The sequence below is a fragment of the Scleropages formosus genome, chromosome 3, assembly GCF_900964775.1.
Source record: "Scleropages formosus chromosome 3, fSclFor1.1, whole genome shotgun sequence".
In the NCBI taxonomy this organism is placed as follows: domain Eukaryota; kingdom Metazoa; phylum Chordata; class Actinopteri; order Osteoglossiformes; family Osteoglossidae; genus Scleropages; species Scleropages formosus.
The window spans coordinates 20,016,143-20,034,743 of record NC_041808.1 but is presented as its reverse complement, the minus strand read 5'-3'; the positions used below and the strand labels follow the sequence as shown (position 1 = coordinate 20,034,743).

General features: G+C 43.5%; 2 protein-coding genes across 3 annotated transcripts; both read right to left on the bottom strand.

The window, feature by feature from the left end:
• Window positions 1–1,411: 1,411 nt before the first annotated feature.
• Window positions 1,412–3,177, bottom strand: rpl22l1 (ribosomal protein L22-like 1). Its single transcript, XM_018753620.2, has 4 exons — window positions 3,119–3,177; window positions 2,122–2,226; window positions 1,845–1,966; window positions 1,412–1,645 (listed from the first exon to the last, which is right to left on the bottom strand). Exons 1-4 carry the CDS (start codon window positions 3,125–3,127, stop codon window positions 1,501–1,503), a joined length of 381 nt encoding a protein of 126 aa, XP_018609136.1. The 5' UTR covers window positions 3,128–3,177; the 3' UTR covers window positions 1,412–1,500.
• Window positions 3,178–10,362: 7,185 nt separating this feature from the next.
• LOC108935202 (eukaryotic translation initiation factor 5A-1-like) lies at window positions 10,363–16,861 on the bottom strand. 2 transcript variants are annotated; one of them, XM_029250314.1, is made up of 5 exons: window positions 16,770–16,861; window positions 14,959–15,147; window positions 14,689–14,793; window positions 12,516–12,647; window positions 10,363–11,242 (listed from the first exon to the last, which is right to left on the bottom strand). In XM_029250314.1, the coding sequence occupies exons 2-5, from the start codon at window positions 15,124–15,126 to the stop codon at window positions 11,180–11,182; spliced, it is 468 nt and encodes a 155-aa protein (XP_029106147.1). In that variant the 5' UTR covers window positions 15,127–15,147; window positions 16,770–16,861; the 3' UTR covers window positions 10,363–11,179. The 2 variants fall into 2 exon arrangements, with proteins under 2 accessions (XP_029106147.1, XP_029106148.1); XM_029250315.1 differs by lacking the exon at window positions 16,770–16,861 and adding an exon at window positions 16,461–16,763.
• Between the last annotated feature and the right edge of the window lie 1,740 nt (window positions 16,862–18,601).

Genomic DNA, 18,601 nt, shown 5'->3' with positions numbered 1-18,601 from the left:
ATTTAGGGAAGGTACCTTGCTCAAGGGTACTACAGATGGAGATAAGACTCTAATCTGCGAATTTTGGGTCCACAGGGTTCGGGTTATAACGCTGCCCCTAACTAATCCTTTGGTTCTTGACTAGCTGAACCAGCTGTGTGTTTGGCAGTCTAGAAGAAACAAGAGGGTCCACAGGGAGAGGTTTGAAAACGACGCATTTGTACGATTCAACAGTCAGGCCTTTGCACCAGGAGTTACCAAGTGCGTCACGGGGACGACTTGGCTTCAGATCATCACTTCATCTACAAACATGTTCCTCTTTGTTCACAAGTTCGGTTTACCTGAAACCATACAAACTGCAGTGGCACTAAGAACATTCTGTGGTAAAAGCGAAGTGCAGGAAGCACTGCAATCACTTACAGGTGTGCATTGAGGCAAGGGAGCCTCACTTCACCTACAGCTCTGCTGACACCTTGTGGAGGGGTGGGGAAACAGCATCTGCCTGCTGGTCTCCTAACACACTGCCATTCATTTTTGTCCACTCAGGAGTGCAAATATTTTTAGTGTATCGCCCAACCTGTACATGCTACTGCAGCAAATCCAAATGCATCTATATTTCTCTATGTTTTATATAAAATGTTTGGGCTGGGACTTGGACATCTTTCAAGAAACCATATAAATATGTTCCAAAACCATTTTTCTTGGATATTTGGACACACACACACACACACACACACACACACACACACACACACACACACACACACACACACACACAGTCTGTAACCACAGATAATTTTCTGTCCCCTAAAGAAAATAAATTGAATGTGGGAAGCATTAACAGTAACAACTGCAGTAAGAGTCACAGGGCTCCATGTACACATAGCTTTCTGAGCAGCACCTTAATGCTCACCTTCAGCTCACATTTCAATACTCGGCATTGGCTCAATAGCACCGTGTCTGAATGGACAGGCTGAGCATCAAGTAAAATTAAGGCCTGGCTGCAATTGGTGGAAACATAACAGCGTTGCTTTCAAGGTAATCACCTGGAGTTCCAGGGCATGCACCATTTGCCAAATTATCACCTTTAATACAACAGCAGCACCGGGTAGCCCTTTGCAGACATCCAAGAAGCTTTTGTATTTAACACTTCACCAGCATGTACTTGTTAGGCAACATCCTGCATCTTCCACCTCACTCACACAACTGCTTTAAAGAATCACATGCAGTAACACATGAAAATAAAGTGTATTGTATTCCATGAGCCCTACATGTTGACTGTCAAATGGCCAGACATTGGAAGTTTGATGTGTTGAAGTAGGCTTTTCTGCCCACCACTCATCCCCTTGAAATAACATGTAGCATTAGGGTAAGGGATTCCACCCACATCACCAACACATTTGGTCAATCCAAGACAACAGGACAACTTATAAAATAGGCATAGATCTTTATTTCACCAATAAATATCAGTGATAGATGGTGTGGCCAACACGATTGGCATGAAGGCTGGATGTCATACATTCACTCGTCTGTCTCCGACTCCTCATCATCCTGACTGATCTGGAAGTAGCGCAGTTCATAGCTCTCCTTATCAGAGGCCACCACCCGCAGCCAGTCACGCAGGTTGTTCTTCTTCAGGTACTTCTTTGTGAGGTACTTCAGGTACCTGAGAGGTGCGAAATAAGCGGCATTTATTATAGGACTACTTTACAGACAAGTGCATCCATACACTTATTTTTAAGATTTCCACGTACTCCATAGCAATTTTGCACCTGGGCCACTGATTCAAGTTAACAGGCAAGAAAAATTCCACAAGGAGAGGGAGAAATTTCAAGTAGTTCTGCATAAACACGTAACAATCGTACCTTTTGGAAAACTGTTTTTCTGACGTGACAGTTATTTTGTTCTTCAGACGGACAATTTGAACAAGGTTGCCCAGGTTACCGGTCTTGCCGTTCACCTTCACCCTCTCCTTCAGAAAGGTCTCCTGCTCGGATAAAACGGAGTGAAAATTCTAGGGAAGGTGGCCCTAGACGAACTAGGGAAGGCGGCCCTAGTCGAATACAAGGCGTTAGTCACGCGGACACACGGAAGCAAGTAATGCTGCACTAAATGCACAATGTACCTCATTTACACACTTACAAAGTTCCCCGAATCCAGGATGCCATCCTCCACCGGGTGCGTCAGATCCAGCGTGAACTTCCAGGAAGGCTTTTTTTTATCCTTCTTGACAGAAACCGGCTTTTTCTGGAAATAAACAGACCACACCTTTTCTATATATGGTTGTGGAAATACTCCCAATAAGGGTTTTCAGCTAAGAGTTAACTCCTTAAAAAGCAAGTGGGATGCTGCAATAACCAGAGTTAAGCAAGAGCAATAGGGCCATAAGAACCAAAACAAGGCACAAAATAGCTTTCGCTCAGGCATGACAGCATCCTTTAAGAAACAAGGAAATCCAAAATGCTGACAGTAATCCACATGAGCACTTGGGGGGAAGGAACAGCATAGCACTGTCAGAATGCAGTCAGTCACCTACCAGAACTTGCATACTGCACTTTGCCAAGAAAGCATTAGCTAAATGAATGAATGTCAACCACACCATTGTGTTTAACCTTGCCATTTCCACTTCTATGCTCATATTACATACACACAGCCCTGTAATAGTTGTGCACTACTGATTAATTATTACTACTAATTTAAATTAAACCTTTTCGAGAACTTACTTACTACATTAGTTACGGGGGATATGTTCAATCAACATCCATAAGGTCAAATTCCATGAACAAACCTTAGAAGTAAACGCTCACAGAAAATCTCGTTTCTTTCAGACAAAACTCTAATGCGTTGTATTCGGGGCATTTTATGTTTTTAAAAAAAATTATGAGGCTGAACTCATGATTCGTCTGGCCACGTCTCTGCCTCACACGTGTCACACGACTCGGCAGAGAGAGAGAGTCGCCTCGGTCCTCCCCGCCTGAACGGGGCGTTCAACGCTACCTGGTTCGCACAGCTGCCACACACACACAGTACAGGCAGCGTGCGTATCACACCTTTATAGCGAGAGCTATAAAGGCATGTACATATTTAGTTAGTTGTAAACAAAACTAACGACAATCTTTTCAGGAGAGCTCCCACATACCGGCGCCATGGCGAGCGACTCAGCTCAGAAAGGAAGAGGCGGACACGCGCACGTTCTTTATTCAACGTACTGACGTCATTGGAAGCGTTGGGTCACGTGGTTAAAACTCCGGGAGCCCGGATCTTGATCAGAAGACGCACGCGTATACAGAGACGCAGACGCGCAGACACCAGCCAAAGCATTAAAACCACCTGCCTAATATTGTGTAGATCCCCCTCATAGCAGCAAAACAGCGCTAAGCCATCGAGGCATGGGCTCCATAAGATCTCTGAAGGTGTCCTGTGGAATCTGGTACCAATATGTTAGCAGCGGATCCTTTAGTCCTCTAAGTGGGGCCTCCATGGATCGGACTTGTTTTTCCAGCACGTGATCCCCACAGGTGGTCGATCGGATTGGGATCTGGGGAATTTGGAGGCCGAGACACCGTGAACTCTTTGTCATGTTCCTCAAACCGTTCCTGAACAATTTTTCCAGTGTGGCAGGGCACGTTATCCCGCCGAAAGAGGTCACTGCCGTCAGGGAATACCGTTGCCGTGAAGGGGTGTGTGTGGTCTGCGACAATCTTTAGGTAGGTGGTACGTATCAAAGTAACATCCACATGAATACCAGGACCCAAGGTTTCCCAGCAGAATGCTGCTCAGAGCATCACACTGCCTCCAAGAACTGGAATGGATGCGGAAGGTGAAGTCTAAGGTGGTCCCAATGGTAATAGGAGCACTCGGGACTGGGACCCCCAAACTGGTAGAGTGGCTCCAGTAGCTTCCAGGAACAGCATCTGAAGTCTCTGTCCGGAAGAGTGCAGTCCTAGGAACGGCTAAGATGCTGTGGAGAACCCTCAAACTCCAAGGCCTCTGGTAGAGGACACGAGCCCGAGGAAGACACACACACACTACCCCATATATATATTATATATGAAATCAAGCAATGAGCATTATTTACAGCAGATATCCATTTTAATGAAAAATAAAAAAAAGACTGATAAATGAGGTTGCATTAGTTTACAAATGAAATGGTTTATCAGGAATTAAAGAAAAATGTGTCAAGTGTCGCAGTTACGAAAAACCAATACCCTTGTTAGGTTGAATCTCCCCCGTTGATGGACTTTTGAAAATTTCTAGCGAGCAGGACAGAAGGAGAGAAATAATTTCTCAGTGGGGGCAGCGGGCAGTGTCCTGAATCCTGAAGGTTGCTGGATGTCTGGATCTCACTCCGGCTGTTATACCCTTGACTGAGTTACTTACTCCGAACTGATACCTCAAGAAGTGTTATGCTGCATAAATGGGTTAATCAAGCTGGCTTTGGACAACACTGTTACCAAAACAAAGGTTAAAAATAAAAGCATCCAATTTATCAGAAAGAAACATCCAAAGATGTACACTGGCCTCTTTTTAAAAATCAAAACCCCGGTAATTTGTGAAGAATGCCTGGGATTCCCGTGACTTCGGGATGGTGGTGTACCCCCTCGCTGTCAGCTGAGGATTTGCAGACGGGTGAACTGCCGAGCCCAGACAAAGAAATGACAACCGCGTCACGGAGTGCGAGGGAGGAGACGGGGACGATGGCATCCAACGCAGCGCTTTTGCAGACGAGCCCTTTTCGTCCTGCCGGTTATGAGTCACACTGCCATGTCTGCTAGATGGCAGAGAGTCAAACGCCTGGTCTGCCTGTGCTGTCTCATACTCCATGCACACATTCGCTGTTCCAGCTGGGAGCTGACTGCTTCTTGAAACTATTCTGAGTGCCTCAGCTCTAGTACTTTCAGTCCACACTAACTCTTAATATGTGATGATGCCACTATTTAGAGAAATATACTGTACACCTTAGTTTGTCCACCTGGGGGATTCTTTCTGCATTTGCAGTTATTCATTTAGTGGACTCTTCCTCTGAAGCTGTCTGATACCACCGTTTCTGTGGGCACACATTAAATAAGTGGTTGCCTATGGAGTGGAGTAAGAAAGGAAATAACATATGTGGAAATGGAGATGGTGTGATGCCAATTATGAAACTGTTGGAACAAGAGAGAAATGAGTCCAAAAGAGAGATATTTCGAGACCCTTCTTGAAAATGCAGAGGGATTCAGCAGTTCCAAGGGAAAAAAAGTTCATTCTACCACATTAGAGTGAGGACCAAGAATTTTTGGGTTTTTGATTTTAGGCCAAAGGAGGGGCACAGTGGTGCAGCAAGTTTGGCCTGTGCCTGCTCTCTGGTGGGTCTGCAGTTTGAGTCCCGCTTGGGGTGCCGTCCCATCCTGGGTGCGTCCCCTCCCCCTCCAGCCTTGCACCTTGTGTTGCCGGGTTAGGCTCCAGTTTGCTGCGACCCCACTTGGGACAAGCGGTTTCTGACAACGTGTGTGTGTGTGAGAGATTTTAGGCCACTTGTAAGTATAGTCACCAGCTGGGTGTAAGGAGTGATCAGGTCCTATAGGCATGGAAGTGCAGAGCCTTTGACCCTCTACAAGACCATAATCAGTGTGGAACTAGATATAGAAAGCTAGAGGAAGCCAAAGGAGGAAAATTTTGGCACGTAACTTGTGCCAGAGAATTCTGAATCAGTTGGAATGGCCAGAAGACCAGTCAGTAATCCAGGTGAGATATTAGCATGGTGTGGAGCACAACCTGTGATTGTGTTGAGAGTTAAGGGCAGATCTTCTGGATGTCGTGCAGGACATATCTGTAGGACTGGGTTTCACCATACTGGGAGCAGCAGAGGCTTGAGTTGATCATTAGTCCCAAGCTCTTGCCTGATGAAGCCAGTGAAAGGAACGAGTTGTCCAGTTTGACAGACTTCCTGATGGGTGGATAGATCTGCTGAAAAAAAGAAGAATCTTGGAAAGATGGAATTGCTGATGGTCAATCATTCAGGCTGAGATGTTGTGGGGGGGAAAAAAAAACATGAAATGAGAAAACATTTATAGGGGTCTGAGGAATTGAGTAGGCCTGGGTATCATCAGAGTTTTATTAAAAGGAGAATTAATGAGAGGCAACAGAAGTGGTATAGATGGAAAAGAGTAAGAGGCCTAGCAGTAAGCTCCCTGGAATACCAGTTAAGACACACCTACAGGAAGGTACCGCATAAAGCTGCCTGGTAGGATGTATCCAATAGATGAGACTCAAACCATTTCAGTGCTGACCTTTTATTTAAAGCAGTTCTAGAAAGGGAAAACAGGAGCCGTTGGATGACTAATCTTCCAGACAGGTCCAGAAGAATGAAGACCCAGGAAAAGGAGGCAGTTTAAGCCAGCTGGAGCACTTCTGACACCCTTCCTTAATAGTTCTGTTTACAACAGCATGGAAAAATAAACATGGAACACAACCATTTGTTGCATCAGGGAAAAGAAAGTGAGATATCACAGGAACTTGGTTTGTACTAGTCAAAATATTTCTGCCATACTTCAAATTTGATGTCAAAGAAAAAAAAAAAAATCTTGTGGCACAAAAACAATGTGTTACTGAAGGAAAAAAGCAACACATGACAAAAAGAGCACATTTCTAAATGTAGCTATGAAGTGTGACCTTGCTACAGCTAGCCTGAGCTCCTCAGTTCACCCAGTTCACATGGTTCTTCAGCCATCTCAGTGAGCCCTTGGGCCACCTGCCAGACTAATGAGAGGAATGAGGTCTGTGGCCGAGGCCCAAGTCAGCGCCTGGCCTGCTCCTCCCTTTAGCGCATTGTCTTCATCATGCAGGGCAGCAGAGCAGTTGGGCTCAGAGCACAAAATCAACATGGGACTGAAATACTCCTATACATTCTCCTGAAGACCATATACTGTTCTGCCTGAAACTTTATTAAGAGTTAAAAGGAATTATTTATTAGGGAATAAATGCATTATGTACCAATAGTGGCAGGATACATGAGCCCCTGTGAATCTGGAGTAACTTCCATACAAACCACATTGGTGGACATCAGCCTGAGCCTGACCTGAAAAGACATTGAACTTCTCATAAAAGATGAACCCAAATGGACCTCTGAACTGGAAGCAGCTGCTTGATGTGAGGTGCAACCTCTGGCTGCTTTGCCAGGTGAAACTTCAGTCATATTTGGAGTTTGATGCTCATTCAGGGAGCACATAACCTAGGGTATGGTGAAGAGCCAGCAGAGAACAGGAACAAACCCATGGGGGAGCAGTGTATTATTTTTTAAGTCTGCAAAGTGGACTGGGGGGAGAAAAAAAAAAAAAAAAAAAAAAAATCAGGATGGTACTGCTTTATACACAAGATAAAAGTACACCATTTCCCAGAGCTACATACTCTGACTCCAACACAGGGAGTTTTTTTTTTTTCTTTAAACCAGATTTAATTAGCTTTTTTTTTTTTTTGCTAAAGTACTGACTTTGTGCCCCATCAGTTAAGTGATGCCATTTCTGAATCATAAAACATACTGAAATAACAGTCTAAGAACAAGTAAATAAATGCACATTTTAATGGTTGAATGTGGATGAAGCAACGTGAAAATTCTAACAGGGACAGATCTAGTTGCATATATTGTGATCTTTACAGTAATAAAAGACAAGCGCATGCTAATTTTTCCCCATTAAGTTTATTGCTGATAATTTTTTCTTCTATCCCACCTTTAATGTGTAAAACAAATGTGCAACTTGTTAAAAGGTTGCAACCGTTCTGGAGAACAACCCTATTCTACAAATCCTTCATGGAAACAAAAGTACCTCGTTTTTGAACCAACGATGACCTTTCTGGGACTCTAGATGCTGTTACTTGGGTTTCAATGCAATCAGCTCCAAACCTGGAAAGTAGTGAATCTGAAAATATAACTGCAGAGGCAGACGAGGATCAACGCTGAATAGCACAAAGGATTTGGGGTGTTTGACAGAAAGACAGAGCAAGAATCAGAGGATGCCTGACGTGTAAAATACATATGTCTGCATTTACTGTCACAGCAGGAGCTAAAACATCATGTGCTGCTGAGGATCAGCCTGGTATTCACTGACCTTAATGTGAACATGTAGAGGTCCCAGTAAGTGTCATCCTATGGTCCCAACAAAAATAGATATTTCTTCCGTTTTATTTTTTACTCCACAGTTATCCATTGTTTAATGGCTGTTTCACTAAATGAATCCCGAGTGATTTCAAATGCAATATTTACACCTAATTAAATACTGTTAACCTGAGACAACCTGCTCTTCCAGAATGAAAATTGTGTTACATATTCAATCTTTCACTATACAAAGAGACCGAAATATAAGCAATACCATTAGCCTTCCAAAAGCATCAACAACCAAGAAACTCATTCAAAAGCTGGGCTTAAGAGTCAACCAAATCAAAACAAAAGTTGGTTATATTTCTGCAATACTGTTTGAACTAGATAACAAAAAGAACTAAAAAAAAAAAAAACTGATTACATGTAACATAAGACAGGTTGCATAAACATTAAACAGACCTGTGTTAAACACTATATACAGTTAGTGCACTAAAAATCAACCAAAACAAGGAAAAAATATGGACAGAGTAGTTTCTCCTCACCAAGCTGTGTTGGAATACAGTCTGATAACATCACTCAGGTTCAAATTGGAAGGAAACTCCCAAAATGAGATGCACTTAATCAAAACTAATTGTAGGAGCACGCTGCTAGACCTGGTGAGTAAAACGACTCGTGTAAAATTTCCAACCACAAAAACAAACTGACCTACACTAGAAATAAATCTATGACAAGACATAAGAGTTATTCTTAATTGTGCTCCACCTCTCCTGGTTTTTAACCCTGTAAACTTGTCACAGTAAGAATGGAAAGAATACAAAAAGGCTCAAAAATGAGTTTTGCGATTAAAGGGCATTTGCTGCTAAAAAAATATTTGCCAGGCCAGATGCAAATCCTGTGGTGACAGGCCAGCAACACAAACACACTGTAGAACACAAACCAGCGAAGACAACACCTAAGACTGCAAAAACACATGAAAAGGAAAAATTTAGACGTATGGTTTTCTGAAAACACTATTTAGTATATTAAATGAGAAGTAGTAGTTCAAACTAGTGTTTGTGGAAACACACAAACATCCTCAACTGTGTTGATTTCTGGGCACAGACTTTAGTTTCTTATTGAAATACTTTTATATGTGCTCACCTAATCATACAGCTGGATATTTTGTTAATCTGCCTGTAATGTGCTCCAAACAAGTGCACCCGGGGGGAAGCCCACCCAGGAGTTTCCTAACGTTTGCACTCAAAAATAACCTCAATTAGTTATATTATAAAAGAAAAATATGAAGAAAGACGAATATGTGCAACACTTTGCGTTACAGTCCCGGAACACCTGCTGCTAGTTTTATCACAGAACTTAAGAGTACCAAACTCAGGACACCCTCCCTCCAACTTACATAAGACACTCAACCCATTTTATTTGGCTACACAAAAAGTATGGTCCACCTAGATGGGCTCGAACCTGGCAAGAGTTACAAACTCAGCCACCAAGAATCCCTCTTCACCAATATGAAAATACACCCTGTCGAGCACTTTGTGTGGATGCAAGTTAATTCGTTACATTACTAAACCAGAGTAAGAACGCTTGAGGGTTTTGAAAATAGCAGCCTAAATGTCAGTTTGGTTTACAGTGCTCAAAGATGCAATTTGGAGGTTTTTTTTTTATAATTAAAAAAAAAAAAAAAAAAAAAAAAGTCTGCAGAAGGCCAAACATTTCCAATGAAACAGTGCCATTTCAACAGGATGGACAGAAACCCTGGCAGGAAGACAGCTTAACTTCATAGTGGTGAAGATCAGTCATCCTCTTACAACAAAGCCAGCAGACTATCAGAGCCAAAAGCAGTTGTACAGCTTAGTGCCATATGTACAGAGGCCTGCAGGAAGTGCAACATCTGAGAATCCCACATTTCCAACATTTTAAACTACATCAGAGAGAGAAAGAACAGTGTCTTATTTCTGTTCAAGGGAGATTGTCTTTTTTTGTAGAGGACCCACCACCCAAAATACACAACATTATTAAATAATTGTATGTAAACCATGCTATCATTGTTTACTGCCTCAACCTAGTATTGTTCCTGCCTTCTCTTCCTGTTTACAGCAAGAACCCACACACTTAAGATATCCTACCGAGAAGAAAAAAAAAAAAAAAAAAAAAAAGAAAAACATTACTGCCATTCCAGACCATCAGATGTCAGGTATGCTCAAAAAAAGGGGACAGAGAAGGGCTCTTCACCCAGTTACCACCACTTCATGCTAAAAACAAAGGAAACGGCAACTAAAAAAAAAAAAAAATGTTTTCCATTTTTTATTATCTTTTTTTTTTTTTTTTAATTTTCATTCTGGTGACAAAGGCCTCGAGTGAGAAAAAACCAAAAGGTCACGGTAATGCCCTCACCCCTGGTAGATTCCCTCCACAGCACATCACAAGGCATCAGCACAACATTCAGGAAAAGCCTACTCACTAATGAAACATGTTGCAGGCTTTAACAGCGTTGCAAGGTTGCCAATGACGGCCACCGATTTGGCGTCGCGTACAGAGGTAATCGTGCATGGCCACTGGGTCCCGCGTCATTGCAAGTTGTTTCTGCAAGGCAGACAGGCACCGACAAATCACTGAGGTTTGTTTTCTTGGCCAAGTAACTCAAAGCCTGCTTGGATGGCAAATAGAGTATTTTTTTTTTTATTCTAGGGCATCACATCCATGGATCAGGCACTAGAGATACCATATACCACACTGTGAGAAGTACAGTCCCCAGAAATGGGACAGAGAAATAATTTAGGTGTCTGCTGATTTAAATTCTCAAGTCAAAATAAATGTCTCTCAAAAGGAATGCACAATGACGAGTGTAACAGTAAAAAGGATTTCATAATCTATCTTTAAAACATTCAGGAATTTTAAGTGGCTGGATCATCATGCTGAACGCAAAAAGGAAGGGGGAAGAAATAAACCTCAGTGATCTGGCTGAATGCCAATCACCCTACAGGAGGGCTGTAATAGTCCAGCACGGTTTTGGAAAACGCAACGGAAACAATTCAAGGTTGTTGGTGAAGGCCAGAGCTTTGGTGACAATAACTGAGATGTAAGATTTGTGGCGCTCTGTCTCAGCCTGATCAACCAGCCTTCTCTGCTTTACTTGGTCATGGCCTTGATGGCGACGGCACACTCCTCCCCCATAGCAGACAGCACTGAGATCTGCAACACAGCACAGAGAGAAACGATTTAGAAGACCAACCAAGAGTTATATCCTTCATCATACAACCATGCAGCTCATTTCGCATCAAGGTTCTTCTCAAATTTGCATTACCATTCTTTCAAGTGAACACTGAGAAACAGCACTATATGCCGGATTTGGTCCAGAAAACTCACACCCAAAACCATCAATTTCTCACAAACAACTCAAAGCGATCAATTTCAACCGGACAGGTTAAATAAAGAAATACCACTGAATGACAATTTATACTTCAATTGGTTCAAACCTAGAAATGGTTCTTGTGTCAAACAATCCTACTTCTAGGAAGTCATTGACCACCCCACTAGAAAGCATTGTTGCTCTGTGCTGTACTCTCCAATTCACATTTTGCTTTTACATACACTTTATACTCAAGTCATATTCCATTTATCCTTTTATATTAACGTCTATAAACCACTATTTCGGCACCTTTTCCTAATTACCACCTTTCATGTTTGCAGCTATGTCTCCTCTTAATGTACATTTACATTTATTCACTTAGCAGATGCTTTTTTCCAAAGCAACTTACAAGGGATACTATGTAGTGTTACTAGCCCATACACCTTATTCACCAAGGTGACTACACTGCGAGATACACTACTTACAAGGGGTTACTCATCCATACATCAGTGAAACATACTCACTCCGTGACACTCACACACTATGGGGGAACCTGAACAGCGAATCTTTGGACTGTGGGAGGAAACCGGAGCACCCGGAGGAAACCCACACAGACATGGGGAGAACATGCGAACTCCACACAGACTGGGTGGGGATTGAACCCACGTTCTCTTGCACCACCCAGGCACTGTGAGACAGCAGCGCTACTCGCTGTGCCACTGTGTAATGCATAAGTTGTACTTTTGCTAAGATGTATGTCGCTTTGGACAGAAGCATCTGCTAAATGAATAAATGTAAATTACCATGTTATACATACTGTGACTAACAATGTAAGTTACTATTGCTCCAGTGATGATTGCCTGCTGTTATCTTATTTGTATTACCATGTTTGTATTTGAATGATTACACTGTGTGTAAACTATGTTAACAGCATGGTGTGGCATTAGATCAATTTACACCAGAACGTACATCAGCAGCCCACAGCAAACACAAGGAGTTTTACTGTTCTATAAACTCTTGACATTGTGGCTGGTATTTCGGCATTACTCTCCACACAGCTACAGTATAATAAAGGATCAAGGTATGCAGAAGGCCGCTACAGCAGAGCGCACTCACCAGCATCTCTTCGCCAGCCTCATACTTGGTCTCAATTTCCTTTCCCAGGTCCCCCTCCGGCAGGCGGAGGTCCTCACGAACTTCACCGTTGTCCTTCATCAGGGAGAGGAAACCATCTGTGATGCCAATCAGCTGGAAACAGAAGAAATTTTAATTACATAAATACTAACAAGCAGCAGGCTGCAACTCTGCTTCATACAAAAAAAAAAAAATCAAATTTAGTTGGCAGAAAATATAACAAGCCTCTGAGCCTAACTTTTACCCATTCATTCTGAAGAAAGTGGTATGAATGGTTTCTCTCTCTCTCACACACACACACACACACACACACACACACACACACACACACAGAGTCTGAACCACTTGTCCCATATGGGGTTGCGGGGAGCCGGAGCCTAACCCGGCAACATAGGGAGTAAGGCTGGAGGGGGAGAGAGACACACCCAGGACGGAACGCCAGTCCGTCGCAGGCACCCCAAGTGGGATTCGAACCCCAGACCCACCGGAGAACAGGACCCAGTCCAACCCACCGCGCCCCCCCCTCATGACTGGTTTTGCCTAAGGTAATACATAGTAACACCTTTCCTGAACTACAAAAATAATACTAAGTGTGGGTTCTGTTCTGGTGGTGCAGGGGCAGCAGGTAGCACAGTAGTTAAAGCTGCCACCTTGCACTCAAAGGAAACAGGTTTGAATCCCACCTTCTGCTGTAGTACCTTTGCTCACTGTACTTACTCTGCATTAAAACTGTGGAAAATTACCTGGCTTACAAATTTGGTAAATCTTTATAAATAATACTGTAAGTAAGTTTGGAGAAAAATGTTAGCTAAATGAAAATTGTGTACATTAGCAGAAATAAAAATAGTCCACAATTATGATAGTCTTTATTCTACACATGAACTACTAAGCCACCTGTGTGCCAAAAACAGTGCAGAAATAAAACACCATGCCTAAAGACCCTCCGCCCCACCCCCAAGTACCAAAACCTTGAGTAACATCATTCGAGTCAGCAAGGAGGAAATGGACATTAGTGCTGAGACACAAGCTGGCAGGGAACTGAAAGCCAAAGCAATAAAATATAACTGCATCGAAAGACCCGTTAGGTCTGACATCATGAATGCTGTTGCCACATAAAACATACGAGATTGACTGTGCTGGGTGTAGCAATATTTCATGCTAGACTGATCAGTTAGTTGATATTCTGCAACCCTGTAAACACCATTTGACTTGAATAACTTATCCCCATGAGCTAAGGTGTCAACTAGTAAACAAATAGTAACAATTTCAAACATCATCCTTAAAACTCCAAGTATAGTGCAGTACCAAATGTTAAAAATGTAACATAACTCATGAATAAACTTCAACCAAGAATCCATTTTTTTTGTGCCAAAACTCAAATTTTACATATTGTAAATATTGATATGTTTGACAAATACATACAACATTCTTGGAAAAGGGTTAAGTCGCAAAATCCAAGAACCAAGTTGTGCCTACTATTCTGTTTTAGTAAATTGCTGGAATGTCTAGGGCTGTTGACACAGGTCTTGCACGCGTGCACTTTATGTAGTCTGCCTAGACTCTGTTTTATGTAGCAACATTGTTTCGTTTCCACTGTGTACTGTACCAGCTGTATATAGTTGAAATAAAGCCTCTCTTCTCTCAGGTGATTTTGTGTATTATCACCAAGGGCAGTGGCATTTGCTATCGGGTGGCAGGTACACAATGAAGTGTCATGTGAAAAACAGTGAAAGGCTCCTTCGTTAGCAGCCTTGTCAAAAATGCAGAGCTCCTTCCCTCCCAGAACCAGAACCCCACCTGGGACTGTAGTAGGCTCACTTAGTGAGTAGAGCTGCTGTCTTTAGACCCAAAGGTCACAGGTTTGAAACACTAAGTCACGCTGGAGAAAGGCATCAGCTAAATGAATAAATGTAAGCCAAAAACTTCAGTTTCAGTGTGGGGTAGGGGGACTTCTGACATTGGTGCATTCTGAATTGCCACCACTTGTAAAAGCATACAGCCTTGACATCAAGCTCAAAAAGGATGACATAGACAATTAAAAAGCAGAGAAGTAGAACTTCCATTTCAGAAAATCTCCTTGTTACAAGACCTATAACCTCAGATCTCCAACATCGCGTGACATCTAAATGTTTGGTGTTCCAGGAATGCCCCTCACCTGATAGTCATTTCTCTTGATGTTTGGAACGTCCATGTTGTGGGTTGAAGGGCAAATATCTTCATTCTTCTTGCCAGTAAAAATGTCAATTCCCACAAGGTGAACCTGGAAGAGAGGACAGTCTTCTATAAACCTTCACTTTTTCTGTAACAACATCAGACAGAGCTTGACAACTGACCCACTCATGCCTAGTAGAAGGCCTATGTCTCCAAAATACACGTGCAAAGCTAACCGACAAAATTCAAAGCACGAGGCAGAGCAGTGACTTACCTTAGCATGACCGTGTTTACCAGTCTTGGAAGTAGACATTTCTACGATCTTGCAGGGGCGACCCTTCAGGACCACATGGCCGTTCTTGCGCAGCGCGCTGCACTGCACGGGGAAGGTAGCAGAGGCCCCGGCGTCTCCACTCGTGAAATCAATATCAGGATCAGCCATGATGGTCAAACTTGAGGGTTTCTGTCAATAAAAGCCAAGTTGCTCAACACAGTCAACAACTCAAACTAACATCAAACTCCAAAATACTTAGGGTAGACTTGAACAGCACATAGGTGAAATTACATTTAAAATTTATTCATTCAGCTGATGCTTTTCTCCAAAGTGACTTACCCAGCAGTACAAACGGGTAAACTAATGTTACTGGAGCAATTTAGGGTAAGTACCTTGCTACCATGCCACGAACTGTGCCAAATTAGGTATTTGGAACAGAACACTTTCCAACACAAGTCAACAAAGAGACACAAAAGTTAATTTCCACTTCACGATCTAGACTGCCACTCTGCTGATTGAATGTCGGCCAAATACTCAACACACTTACGAAGCTCTCGATTCTTTCATTCCATGTTCCATGAATGAAATTCTGACATTTACCGAGTATGATGAGGGCACCGCGGTTTGGACGGGCACCGAGGGTGGACATCTTGTGACCCGTGTTAACATAGTACTAAACCCGATGACAGGGTGGGGAACAATGAACGAATAGCACAACAACACGAGCCCGAGCTACGTGAAACACTGCCTGCTCAGCAAGTTTTCATGATGATCATGTGCTGCCAATGGGACCGTCTGGCACCTCAAGCCCTGTGCACAGCTATCACACTTGGGCCCCGGATTTCTCCTGCCAGTCAGTCAGTCAGTCACCCGACACACACAGACCCCCCAACGCAACTGTTCTAGGAGAACCGTGCGTGTGCAGATCAAAGACGGCGAGTGCACGGACGGAGCGCTTATCACAGGTAACCATCTGCCGGCGTGTGGGGCGCTCAACCGTGACAAGCCGCCAAGATGCAGTGAGTGAGGCCGCGCGAAGGGAGCGCGCGCCACCGCACCGGCCGCCTCCCATGTGATTCACGGCCCGCCGACACGCCGAGCTCAAGAAAGCCGCCGTGAAACGCAGACACGCGCCTGCATCCGCGTCCTGGCTTCAGCCTCGTCGTCCGAGTTGAATCATTGATTCATTCTAGCCCAGAACGCGCACCTACCTAGTACTGAGGACTGCAAACACGAACCCTCAGCAGCATCAGCTCGCAGGCTGCAGCAGCAGGGTAACGTGCGGGGAGACTCACTCACTGTGTGTGTCAGTGCTCGTGTCCAACGACCCTGCCCCTGCCTGGCTGGCTTTCGTCACACACACACACACACACACACACACACACACACACACACACACACACACACAAAATAATCTCAGCTCACTGACTAACGAACAGCGCTTCAGTTCAACACACACAGCCCACCTCAGCTCGGAACTGCCAACCACAACTTTCACATACCTGCTGCCCGGCAAAGCCGTCTTCCTCCGTAAGCACGGCGCGCGACGGACATACAGGCACGTTGCGCGCTCACGGCGCGTGCGAGTGCCCGCACTCAGTCACTCACACTGGGCCGAAAAGGCCAGGAGCAGGACACAAAACCAACAGCTCGGCGCCCTAGGCTACACCAGCCCAGAAATACACACGTTTACACAGAACTCGACCGGCCGGAGGTACACGCTGCCGCTTCAGACAGCTACACCTATAAAATAGCGCTAAAGTGTGTGTTTTGTTCAATGCGGAGAGCTGCACGCGCCATACAACACTTACCTTTCAACAAAAAGAGAACGCGGAGTGCGCATGCGCTCCCGATCTTACTGCAGCACCGCTTTGCAAAGGGCGTGGCTACCGGAGAATTTCCCATCCGTCCTGGCGGCTTCCGGTGTATGGGTTACTTGTGACGTTGAGGGTAGCGCGGAAGTGGGCGGATACAGCTGAGCTACGAGCGGCGTTGATGGAATAAATTAAGTAAAGCGGCGCTGGAAGCAGTGCAGCAGTAGCCGAGCTGAATTAAGATAAAAGTGACAAAGCATAAACCCAGCAAATAAACAGGAGGGCGCAGCAGTTCTGTTATCTTCGCTTCTGTGTGACAGCTAGGAGAAAAAGAAAAAAACGCTTAATTCTCCCACCTTATGCCGCGTTTCCTGGGCATCGCTACACGACGACGTCATCTCCATGCGTACAATTAAATAATTATGGTTAAAAGTAATCCATGCATCTTTTGGGACAGTACTATTACAACACAAATATTACAGTCAAATGTGTTAGAAAATATGGATGCATTCACATATCTACCATGTAGGAAAGGTGAATTTATTAGTAGCCTATAATGTTTAAATGTATGAAGTAATAGACCCTGGCTAGATGACTCACAACCAGAGAGATGTCAAACAGCATTTTAAGGTAGAAAATATAACAAGTACCTACAAACTTCTTTTAATTTGTTACAAAACTGTAATATTCAAAGAGCTGCAAACATTTGTAGTAGTTGAAAGTGCCCTAATTTGGAGTATTTCACCTTTCCAGCACCATCCTTCCATACACTGATGCTTTAACGAGTTCACTTTTTCATGTAAAATATGGAAAGGTTGCAGTAAAAACAACTTAATCATACCCTTTATTTAGCTGTACTAGTGCATTTGGATTTACGGTACTTTATCGGAACAATTTACTGTTCCCTTCGAGGTACAAACACCATGTGGTTGCTTAATGACACGTGAAACGAAATTTCTATTGACTGAACTTCTTTTTCTGAATAAAACCTACCCTCAACAAAAACACCTTTTAGCTAAACGTTTGTAAGAATTTTGCTTTTGCATTTGTTCAGAGTAAAATCGTCTACGGATCACATACTCACTCAGCCCTTTTCAGGAGCACAGCAACATAAAAAGTGAAGTAGCAGATTGAGTACTATCGTTATTAATTCATTTATCTGATGCTTTTCCACGAAGCAACTTACCATATGGAGCTACTTACAATTATTTACTCATCTATACATCTGAGTCATTTTTACTGGAGCAATTCACAGTAAGTACCTTGATTAAGCCGGGTAGTACAGCAGAACGTGGGGTGAAACATTTGCTACTAACACTGCACAGGCCTCTAATTCATGGTAATGCAGATTCAGACCAACTTTGCAGGGTGAAAGACATGGGCAGTGGTCTTGAAAATGTTATTTCTTTATATGATAAACATCTGTGAGCCAAGTTATTAAAATTACTCCTTCCATGGTATACCATGTCTCACCTATGCTTCTTGGATAGACTCAAGACCTATGGAACAATTCTGAGTAAGCAAGTGGATTCTTATAATTAATAAATAAAATAAAATATGACTAAACTATAGCTAGGGGGGTGCGGTGGCACAGTGGGTTGGACCGGGTCCTGCTCTCCGGTGGGTCTGGGGTTCGAGTCCCACTTGGGGTGCCTGTGACGGACTGGCCTCCCATCCTGGGTGTGTCCCCTCCCCCCGGCCTTACGCCCTGAGTTAGGCTCCGGTTCCCTGAAACCCCATATGGGACAAACGGTTCAGAAAGTGTGTGTGTGTGTGTGTGTGTAAAATATAGTTTAAGCTGAAAAGAATAAATTTTGTTAGAAATATAT